Below are 11,763 nucleotides of genomic sequence, written 5' to 3' on the forward strand. Positions count from 1 at the left end.
TTGGGGGGTCGTTGTTGGACGGGTTTGGGGGGGGGCGATGTTGGGCGAGGTTTGGGGGCAGGGGTTCGCATGCACTGTGATGCTGTCTTATCTCCTGAACAGGGAGCAAACTTCATAGAAAACTCCAAGCTCCAGAGGAAAGGCATTGACTCGATTAACCGACTAATCAATTATCCGAACGAAATCGTGCCCACGCATCTTGTTTGGATAATCAAGGTTCCTCTGTATAAGAGGGAGCTGAATGTCACCCTTGTAGCTAAGAGGTCAAGGGATACGGAGAGAGGGCAGGAATGAGATACTGAGATTCCATGATCAACCATAATTATATTGAATGGTGGTGCAAGCTTAAAGGGCCGAATGGCCGCCTCCACCTATTTTCTATGTTTCTATATTACCTGGTTTGTGAGAAAATGATACGGTTAAGCTATCTAACACTGGCATGCTATCATTTTGGGCATTCTTGAGGTGTTTGAGCATTTGGAGTCTACAGTTGCTCCTGTTTTAAGTTAGTGTTTAATTAATTAATTTGTGAAGGAACGTGCTTGGGGTCACAGCCTGGAAAATCAAGGATCAGGCCAATAAACCAATGTAGGGTTCTCCGTTCAATTTCACCTCCCTCCCTGCTAAAGGAAACATGTTATTAAACTTGAAAAGGTGCCGAAAAGATTTACAAGGATGTTGCCAAATTTGGAGGGTTTGAACTATCAGTAGAGGCTGAATAGGCTGGGCTAGTGGATTTTACCTGCCCCTAATTACTCTTGAGCTGAGTGGCTTACCGTTCCAGAGAGCAGGCAATCACATTGCTGGGGGCTTCAAGTTGCATGTAGGCCAACCTGGAAAACAAAGGCAGGTTTTCTTCCCCAAAAGATGTTAGCAAATCAGATAAAGCAAATAACTGTGGATGCAGAAGATCTGAAACAAGAACAGACATTACTGGAGAAACTTAGCAGGTCTGGCAGCATCTGAGGAGAAAGGAGGAGAGTTAACATTTAGAATCCAGTGACCGTTCTGAAAAGGATGCTGCCAGACCTGTTGAAATTTTCCAGCAATTTCTGTTTCTGTTAATTAACCAGACTGATTGATTGTTGTTGAAAAAAAGATTGTTGTCATGTTCACTGTTGTGGAGACTTGTCATATATTCCAATTTTATTAATAGAATTTAAATTCCACTGGTAGTTGTGGTGGGATTTGAATCCATTTCCTCAGCATTAACTTCAGCCCAATGACTTTAACACTACATCACCAAGAGACAGCTGAATCAAATTCCATTCTTTTCCTCCCCATTCCTCAGGAGCAGGGTCTGACTGAATTGTCTCCTATCATGTGTGTTATTCTGGCTGTATTTATCTTTGGTTGGACTGGTTAATGGTTCACTGTCCTATGACCATTTCCTACTAAGATCAACCAGAAATGTTCACATACCAATTTTTCTTACATAATCAAAATCATACCATAACACAATAGATCTGTGCCACGTATATGAAAATTAGAATAGATACATGGCATTCCTTGTGCTAAGTTAATCCATGTTTGTCACTGGCTACACTGAAGCAGTCACTGTGTGTGCTCACAAGTTACTTGTTCATTTACAGAATGCTCAAAACTGTCAAAGATCTGCAGAAAAATTTAAAGACATCAGAGCAGTTGGCGATTTCAGTCTTTCAGTTGCTCTTCCTATCTGTTGGCATTCATCTCTTCAAGGTAATTCTAGGTCACTCTGAGTGTGGTATGTTTCACCTATTCCATAGGTTTCTTTAATGCAGTGTATACCTTTCAAACATATTATATTTGCCCAGCATATGGGGAGCAGGGGCTGGTAAAGCAGTGCAATTTAAATGCAAACATCTTATATGACACAGTATATAAGGACAGTATAACATGTAGTCTCATTATTTTATTTGGTGTCTGGAAAACTTTCTCATCCTGATGCGTTCAGTTCATCTTCTGCCTGAAGTCTGCAGAAAGTGATAAACTACATGGCCTTTGGTTAACTAATTTCCTTTCCTGATAAGGGGAGGGGTCAGCACTGTGACTCTTCTCTGATACTACCGCCAGGAGCTATTCTTCACAGAAATACTTTGTGCTTCAGATATGAGGGCCACTGGCAAAGCTGGTATTTATTATTCATCTCTAAATTAACCTGAGGAGGCGATGGTCCACCCTTTGGGACTAACTGACTAACTACAGCACTTGTGAGTTGATTCCATTCATGTCAGTGTGAAATTGAATGCAGGCTACATTGCTTAAGGATAACAGGTTTTCTTCCTGAGAAATAGATTGGCAAACTCCATAGAGGCAAGGTGAAAATTTTGTGTAGCTGCAAACAATTGACAGAGGCAATACAACTTGCTGAGAATTTTAATTATTGTGTGAGTTAAACTAAACAGTTCATTGCTTGTCAAGTGACAGACACCTCATTTGCTGAGTTTAAGGTGATTCATCTGCCCCTTGGTGTGTTGATAAGGGAACAATAGATTAGCCATCCTCTGTTAGGACCCCAGCACTCTTGGGGACACAGTTCATTCGCCAATTGGCTGAACTCCAAAGGAGTCTCCATGCAGATTCCCAGTCCACCCCACACTAGAGACACCAGTCTTATCATTGAGCAACCCTCCCTCTAGCTTTATGCAAGAAAGCACACTCTCCAAATCACTGTCAAGGCCTATCAGCCATCAGGTGAGACCTCATTGCTACTGAGGGTGGCAATAGGAGATGAGAAGGTGGGAATTCAAACCTATTACTCTTTGCAGCTAGAGTTTGTAGCCAACAGCTGTAAATGATCCTGCAACAAAGGTGCATTTTGAAATTATGCATATAGAATGAGTATGAATGGTAAGGATTAGTCTCTACAATCTGCATAGTATTGTTCCAGTATATTGAGGAGCTTCTTTAACAATAGTATTTATGTTATATTTATATAGTTAAACAGTTCCCTGCCACATATGCTCCCGAGCTGCCATCTTGGAGTGAGCTAACTGCTGTACTGTTAACTGGTAAATGTGTCAAGATTCCCAAGTTGCCAGGAACATTCCAGGTGGCGAGTGCATTTTTCCTGAATCTAGACATTCTCTGATCCAGAACACCATTTCCTTTACATTTGTCTTCATTTATGTTTCCCCTCTTCACTCCCTGCCATGTACAAAAAAAGCTGAACAATTCAGCTTGGCCTTTTCATGGATGGCCACATAGAGTCATACAGCATGGAAACTGATCATTTGGTCCAACCAGTCCCTGCTGAACATAATCCCAAACTAAACTAGTCCCACCTGCCTGCTCCTGGTTCATATCCCTCCAAACCTTTCCTATTCATATACCTATCTAAATGTCTTTTTTTAAAATTCAACGGGAATTGCTTTGATTCCTGTTCCCTTAGTGAGTGGATTTGAAGGTGAGACATGATCTCTTTGGATTGTGGCAGAAATCCTGACTGAACAGGAATTTTGTAATTGTAGCTTTCTTGTTCCAGTGCCTATGCTCATTGCAAACATTAAATGATGAGATCAGTGCATCTTATGAATTCAAAGATGTGTAAACAACTTTAACAAACCATGCACAAAGGGCGAGCATTAAGAAAATGAACACAAATCTCACGTGTTGAGAGTAAATGTGGCACCTTGTCGATACTGCTGTCTTCCCGAACTATCTTTAGCTCTTCTGTCTTTCCCCGTTTAGAACGGTGAAGAATCTGTGGCACTGTTGAGTGACCTGCACACATGTCTGCAGAAAGCGTCTGCAGAAAGGGAAAGGCAGTCCAAGTCCGTAACAGGTCAGTACCACCCCCTTCAACACAGATTGTGTTTGTGTTTCATTATTGCAACCCACTAACATTCTGGAGTCAGTACAAGATGGTTATGTGTGGCCCAACTGTGTAACAGCAGGATGTAACCCAACATCTCTCAGCAATTTCGAAGGGCTCAAAAGTGGAAATTGTTACCTTGTGGAATGATTCAAGTGGATAGTGTTGACATTTTAAATAGGAGCCTTGAGGCTGTATTAAAGGAGGGTGGAATTGAGAGAGAATGATACTAAATGGGAAGGGGCTGTTATGGGGTATATACACTAACAGTTGGTTTGGAAGACCCTTTTTAGTTCTATTAATTCCATAATTCCAGGACAGAGCAGAATTCCTTGGTCTGTATCATATCTAGTAACCGTCATTTGCTGCCAGAGTGTATTTAGAGGATTCCATTGAATATATTAAAGGGGATTTTCACCCTAATTTACCCTAACTAAGATTGTTCTGTAAGGAGTAGAGACCAATGCTGCCTACATGCTTGTTTGTAAAATTGTGGCTTTGAAACTAAAGCCCATTCCTGTTCAAAACTGAATTTTTGTTACTGACCAGATACTTTTTATAGATATGTTCTTAAACACAGCAACACAATTATTTTTAAACACGGATCTGTTATTGTCTAAAATGGTCTGGGCCTAGTCACTTCTTTACCATAGTATAAATCATTGTGAAGAAAGGTGAACCTACAAATGTAATATGGAAGCATAATCTGTTTAAAGTACTCCCAGCCACAAGATGGAACATAAATCAATAATCTTAGAAATGTAAGTATTCAGTGCCTTGATCTTGTAGCTCCCATTCAGTTGAATCTGAGCCATCTTGTACCTTCACTTTACCTCTCTTGATAACCTTACCCTATCTAGTAATCTCAGTTTTGAAATTTTCACTTGATCTCTAACCTCAGCAGCGTTTACTGGAGAAGTGTTTCAGATTTTCATGACCTTTATGTGAAGACATTCACTCAAGTTATAAACCTGAATGACTTCATGTAAACTTTTAGGTTATGCCCAATCTGGACACTCACCAAAAGGAACAGTACTTTTTTAAAAACCAATCTTAATCACCTTAGAAACCTTAGTTAGGTCACTCTGACTCCAATGTATTCATGGGACTGCAAGTCTCATTAAGCAATCTGTCCTCATGATTTATCGCTTTTAGTCCCTAGCAAAGTTCTGGTGAATTTTCATTGCACCCACTCCAAAGCTAGGATATCCCACCCAAGGTGTGATGCACAGAACTAATATAGTGTTGAATATCTTACCTGATAGATTTTCAATTTAAGGATTTCATCATTCTTTACTCAGATCACTGTTAACTTCTTGGGGAGGTGAAGAAGATTTAATGAATCCACTGGTGAGCCTGTGGTTCAGGAGGAACAAAATTTGCTAGTGTTCTAGCAGCCCCACCAGCCAAAATAACCAGGTCACTGGCTGGGAACAGTGCAGAGTAGATGAAGGCTTCTTGGGCACATTCATTGATTGTTGGTGTGACAGACTTTTAAGGACAAGTTCAGTTTCTGAAAACGAAACCTCGTTACAGACTCCTCCCTGTGTAACAGGAGTGCTCGATAGCTAAGTTTCTGAACAAACATGATCAAGGTATTTTAATTCTCTCAAGCTGTCTCTTGTCATTTTCAGACGAGGAAGAACCAGAGTGGGTGGAGGTTGTGGTTGAAATCTTGCTGTCTTTTCTCTCCCAACCGAGTCGTTTGTTGCGGCAGATCTCGAAAACAGTGTTTGTGCAGATTTGTCCTTGCGTCACCAAGGCAGCCTTGCAACTCATTCTGGATGTGAGTAACAATTTTGTTTTCCACATTCTGTACTTCTCTTTCCTTCTTTCTTTGTTCTGACCCCAGAAACATTCCAGTGTAATCCTGACAAAGTGTTATCTTTTGGACTGTATGGTTGGGTCAGTCTGTCGGGGTCCTGGGACTAACGGCTGGGTCAGTCTGTCGGGGTCCTGGGGACTGATGGCTGGGTCAGTCTGTCGGGGTCCTGGAGGGTGATGGCTGGGTCCATTCGTCAGGGATCTTGGACTGAAAGCCAGGTCGTTCATTTGGTGGTGGCCTGCTCGTGGTGGTAGTTTGCATGGTGTCATTGAACTCACTTCCATGTAAACATCTTTTTTTGTAACGGCTGCTACATACCAGGGGGGATCTTTGACCACCAACCCAACCATTAGAAATAATTGACAGCCCATATTCAGAGTGCTGTGAACAAGGTACTTGACAGATGCACAAAGTGGATTGAAACATCATAGAATGGTAATGGCACCGAGGGGGAAAACACTTAGTCCTTTGCTTCCATGCCAGCACTCTCAAGGGCCATTCAGTCAGTCCCATTCCCCTGCTGTATCCTTGTTGCCTTGCAAATTATTTCTCTTGAGTATATTTCCAATATCCTTTTGAAATCATTGATCGTCTCCACGTCCGCCCACCTTGTAGGCAGCAAGTTTCAGATCACTGGCACCTGATGCTTAAGAATGTCCTTCCTCACGTTCCTTCTGTATCTCCTGTTGCCCTGTTTGAGCAACATTTTAATCCAGTTCTTGTGATATCCCCAGATGTTAGCAGCAGCTTCAGCTGACCCAGTCCAGCACTGGGGTGGTTGTGTACAGGATTGAATGATGTTGGCATTGCCTTGTTATAAATTGACTGTGTAGGACTAAAGGCTCCCTCCCTGAAATGAATTAGTTCTAAAATCACCTCCCCTTAAACAGGTCCTGAAACCGGAATCTGAAAGTGGTGAAGAGAGCGCTGTGACAGTGACTGAAGAGCCTGATGAAACAGAGAAGGTCGAGCAGTCATCTGGAGATGAGGTTAGACTTCCCACCTGAAACTCCAGCTGTAGTGTAACTCCGTATTTTAGAAACTGCAACCTGGGCTATATATTGATATTTTGATGTCCAATTATTATGAAAAGGCATCAAGTCCCTTTGTTTTGTTGACTCTTGTTTTTAATCTCAATGCCATTATTGACCTCTTTCACAGCTGCTGCCTGCTCCTTGGGGAAAGTTATCTGTAGGTTGACAGAATGCACAGCGTTCGTTTCTAATGCTTCCTGATAATGTGTAATGTTCCTGCAGCAGTTGCTGTGACCTGAATGACACATTACTGACTCTGTGAGAACCCCTTAAATAACATGATCAGAAATGGAATTGTTTACCAGGTTCTAACTGTTGCTTGTTCAGTTTCAATGCTGTAATAGGTAGGTGCACAGAAAGTAAGACATTCAGCCCTCAAGCCTTCTCCACCATTCAGCTGGGTCATGGTTTATCTTCCACCTCAACACCACTTGCCCACACTACTCTTAATGTCTTTGGTATCTGAAAATCTATCAGTCTCTGCCTTGAACATAGTGAGTGAGTATCCAAAACTCTCTGGGGGAGATAGTTAATAAAAAGAATCACCAACCATTGAGTGAAGAAATTCACAGAATCTCACAACTGAACCGACCTCCACTACATTTCGAGGCAGTGCATTCCAGACCTGAACCGCTGGTCGTGTGGATCAATTTTTGTCTCGCCTTATATTTGCTGCTTTTGTAAATCACTTTAAATTTGTGTCACCTTGTTCCTGATTCTTTTACGAGTGGGAACAGTTTCTTCCTATCTATTCTGCTGAGCCACCTCATGGTTTTTATCAGATTTCCTCTCAGTTGCCTATCTCCAAGGAGAATAATCCCAACCTTTCCAGTCTGTCTTCATAACTGAAATTTTAAAAAAATCACACAACACCAGGTTATAGTCCAACAGGTTTATTTGGAAGCACTAGTTTTTTGGAGCGCTGTTCTTCATCGGGTGGTTGTGATGACCAGCTGATGAAAGAGCAGCGCTTTGAAAGCGAGTGCTTCCAAATAAACCTGTTGGACTATAAACTGGTGTTGTGTGATTTTTAACTTTGTCCACCCTAGTCCAACACCAGCACCTCCACTTCATAACTGAAGTTTCTCATCCCTGGAATCATTCTGATAAATCTCTTCTACATTCACCAGCTCACTGCCAGCGTCTCAAGGGCAACTAAGGATGGGCAATAAACACCGGTTCAGCCAGTGACATCACATCCCGCGAATGAATAAAAACATAATTCTTCCAATGCATTCACATCCTTCCGATAGTGTGGTGCCCAGAACAATATACAGTACTCCAGCTGAGGTCTAACAAGGGACTAGAATGCATTCACCATCACTCCTTGCTCTTGTACCATAGGCCTCTATTAATAAAGTTCAAAATACTGTGTGCTTTATTTACTACTCTTTCCCCTTGTCCTGCCACCTTCAAGGATCTGTCGACATATACATTCAGATAATTGTAGCCTTTTTTTATAATGTCTGTCCATGTTCATCTCCCAAGATGCATTATTTCACATTTCTCTGCATTGGACTTGATCTGCTTAATTCACCCACCTACAACTTTCCTCAAAAATCCACTGTATGGCACTGTATTGAATACCTGCTGAAAGCCCGTGACCACCACATCAACAGAATTACTCTCATTGATGTTTTCTGTACCCTGTATGTAAAAAAAAAAAATCTCCAAGTTAGTTAAAACACAATTTCTCCTTTAGAAATTCATGCTGGTTTTAGTTTCTCATTAGGTTTTAGGTGGCCTGTATCTTATCCACCTTGCAAAAATTTTATATACTTGAATAAGATCACCTTGCAATTCTAGAAAGTACAGGTCCAATCTCCTCACAGGACAGTCGCAATAACCCAGGAATCAGTCTAGTAAATTTTCATTACACTTACTATATGAAATAAAAATTATTAATAGCTAAGTAATTATTTTTTACAAATATTCTTTTCAGTTCCTTCTCAATATGTAGGTGCTTGTCAGATCTCCAGTAATTGTCCTACATCTGAAGTATTTGCAGGTGTTGTCTCCTATCACACAAGGTGCCTTATGATCTCCTGGGTGAGCTGAAATATTTCAAAGACTGTGATATATTATTATAGCAAGTAATACTGTTGACCCAAGGTGTATCATGGTCATCTTTGAAAAGGTTCTGGCTCTTTGCCTGTGCTTTATATGTTTGTTTATTTTCACGTCTCCTGATGCTTGTAATGACTCAGTGTGTACGTATTACTCTTCTAGATGGAGGACGAGAATGACAGTGATGAATCTGAGGATGAAGATGATGACAACGATGATGATAGTGAGGAGGAAATTGCTGAGGACGAGGCAGTAGATGACAACTTTCGCATGGAATTGATGAAGGTTCTGCAGGCACGCCATGCAGCAGTAAGTTTTGACCTTGGCAAGAAGGTGAATCACAAGTCAGACTTTGGGTACATTGCAATGTAGGTCCTTTGAGAATTGTTCTGATCTTCATTAATGGGAGCTGAGTGCTTCATCTTTTAGCAATGAAAGCTTGAAAAAAAAGGCATCTCTACAAATCTATACCTCACTGCATTAATCTGGAACTGGGTGCATTTAAAGGAAAGAAAGATGTGTAGGTGAGGTGGATTGGCTGTGCTAAATTGCCCAAAGTGTCCCGGGATGAGCAGGCTCAGTAGATTAGCCATGAGAAATGCAGGATTACAGTGACAGTGTAGGAGTTGGCTCTGGGTGGGATGCTCTCTGGATGGTCGGTGTGGACTCGAGTGGCCTGCTTTCACACTATGCGAATTCTATGAGAAAGAATTTTCATGGACATATAGCACTTTCCATTCCTAATAATGTACTGAAATGGTTTATAGCCACAGTAGTATTTTTGAAATCTATTGCTTTGTAACAACAATTAGTACATAGGAGAATCTCTGAATCATTATGTGATTATGGTCAAGGGATGACTATTTGCTGCAATGCCTGGGAAAGCTGTTGCATTCTACATCAGGTAGTGCCATGGGGATCTTTTGTTGTCATCTGAGAGGGCCAAAGAGGCCTCAGTTATTAGAACATCAGGAGGGCAGCATTCCTTCAGTGTTGCTGCAACGTATCAGCCTGGAGTTTGTGCTGACGATCTTGTGACTCGGATGTGTTTGCAGTGACGCAGGGCTACAGACGATCTTATGACTCGGATGTGTTTGCAGTGACATAGGGCTACGGTCAGCTATGATGGAATGTGCATTTTCTACTTTGGTTTATCCTGACTAGGAAATAAATTGCGGTCCTTTCACTGTCGCCAGGTCAAAATTCTGGAATTCTCTTCCTAAGGGCATTGTGGGTCAACCTAGACTACACTGGCTGTATGGTTCAAGAAGTAAGTTCACCACCATCTTCTCGAGGATAGTTGATAGGCAGAGGATACAAAAGCTTAATAACACACATACCAACAGATTCAAGAACAGTTTCTTCCCCACTGTTCTTAGATTTGTGAATGGGCCTGTCACATTTCAAATCTAATGTTGATCTTGCTCTTCGTGTGCCTTCTCTGCAGCTGTAACTTTGTAATCCTCACTCTGTTCAATCCACCCTATGATCTTCGTATGTCATGATCTGCCTGTATTATACGCAAAACAAAACTTTTCACTGTGCTTAGGATCGTGTCATAATCAAATTAAATTAGGGAAGGGCAATAAAAATAGTGCCCATGTCCCACAAGTGAATAAAAATAGTCTGATTTATAGCAATCAGGCTGGTTCAGTAGACATTTGCTCAAAGCGTATCTGAGTCTGATCTGAAGGAGGCTTTTGAAACCAAAGCTGCAGCTCTGGTCATTGCCCACATCTCTGTGATCCCTCCACAGTGCAAAGAAGGGGAGAGCAGTGACGAGGAGGAGGTGGATGACGAGACGATGATGGCACTGGACAAAAACATCTCCTCCCTCTTTGCTGAACACAAGAAGCATCTTCAAGCTAAGAAAGATCAGAAGGTGAAGCGTAGGAAAGAGAAGACCCTGACGACGGATTTCAAAATGAAGGTAAATGGCAAAATGCAAAGGTGGCTGGCACATAGTTTTGGATTAAACTTTGAAAGTTAGCAAAATGTTTTTGATCAAAATGGCATTTTGTTATTTTCTCTGTAGAATTTCAAAAATGTCTCCTTCAATAATTGAACAGAAAAATATAGCAGAGAAGGCCATTTAACCCATTGTGGTTGTTCTGGAGCTTTGGAATTCTTTTTCCAAACTGCACCCCACATCCCCCATCTCTTTCCCTGCAGTTTTTTTTTTCCCTTTGCAAGTATTTATTCAATTCCTTTGTGAAATTTCTTGTTGAATTTACCTCAACCACCCTTCAGATAGTGCATTCCATAGCACATCAACTACTTATTTCTGGGTGTTTTGACATCTCAATTCCCCTTTTGTTCTTCAAAAATGAAAATTAAGTGCTTGGGCAAAAGGAAATTGATTTTTGTAAACCAGGCATTTGGAATCTTCAGAAGAATTTGATTGATTTGGCCACATTTGTCCAGATTCTTCTGATCTGTAGCCTGAGATTTATGCGCAGCTTACTGATACCTTACAGGTCCATGATAACTTCCTCCAGCCAGTTAGTTGGTATCTTTGCAGAAGGCATCTTAAACCTTAAAGGGACAGGCTAACAGTGGTATTTTGCAACTGCTCTGAATCCCAAGTTCTTTGTGAACAATGCCATAGGCATTAACCAGTGTTGAGGAACTAAGTACCAGTTTACTGTACTTTTGCAGCAAGCTAATGAAATACTTTCTGTTTGTAAATTTGTGATCTTGGAGCATGTAATTTGATATTATAATTTAGTTCCTGTTCAGAATGACTGTGTATTTAATTTACTCAACGTATTTAATAGTGCCTGATTCTTCGGTAGAAAGGTGCAGTACATCTCCACACCAGCTGGCGGTGCTGTTGTATTAAGCCCAATTTAGAGTCAGTGTCATAGAGATGTACAGGATGGAAACAGACCCTTCAGTCCAACCCGACCAGATATCCCAACCCAATCTTGTCCCACCTGCCAGCACCCGGCTTCCCATATTCCTCCAAACCCTTCCTATTCATATACCCATCCAAATGCCTCTTAAATGTTGCAATTGTACCAGCCTCCACCACATCCTCT

General features: G+C 41.3%; 1 protein-coding gene across 1 annotated transcript in view; it reads left to right on the top strand.

Moving 5' to 3' along the window:
- mybbp1a (MYB binding protein (P160) 1a) overlaps positions 1–11,763 on the top strand; it is a 99,713-nt gene that overhangs the window by 37,126 nt on the left and 50,824 nt on the right. The window contains exons 13-18 of the mRNA XM_043718931.1: positions 1,593–1,701; positions 3,673–3,766; positions 5,431–5,582; positions 6,512–6,610; positions 8,885–9,031; positions 10,479–10,652. Coding sequence (XP_043574866.1) covers positions 1,593–1,701; positions 3,673–3,766; positions 5,431–5,582; positions 6,512–6,610; positions 8,885–9,031; positions 10,479–10,652 — 775 coding nt within the window. The remainder of the gene's footprint in view (positions 1–1,592; positions 1,702–3,672; positions 3,767–5,430; positions 5,583–6,511; positions 6,611–8,884; positions 9,032–10,478; positions 10,653–11,763) is intronic.

Source organism: Chiloscyllium plagiosum, chromosome 28 (genome assembly GCF_004010195.1).
Source record: "Chiloscyllium plagiosum isolate BGI_BamShark_2017 chromosome 28, ASM401019v2, whole genome shotgun sequence".
In the NCBI taxonomy this organism is placed as follows: domain Eukaryota; kingdom Metazoa; phylum Chordata; class Chondrichthyes; order Orectolobiformes; family Hemiscylliidae; genus Chiloscyllium; species Chiloscyllium plagiosum.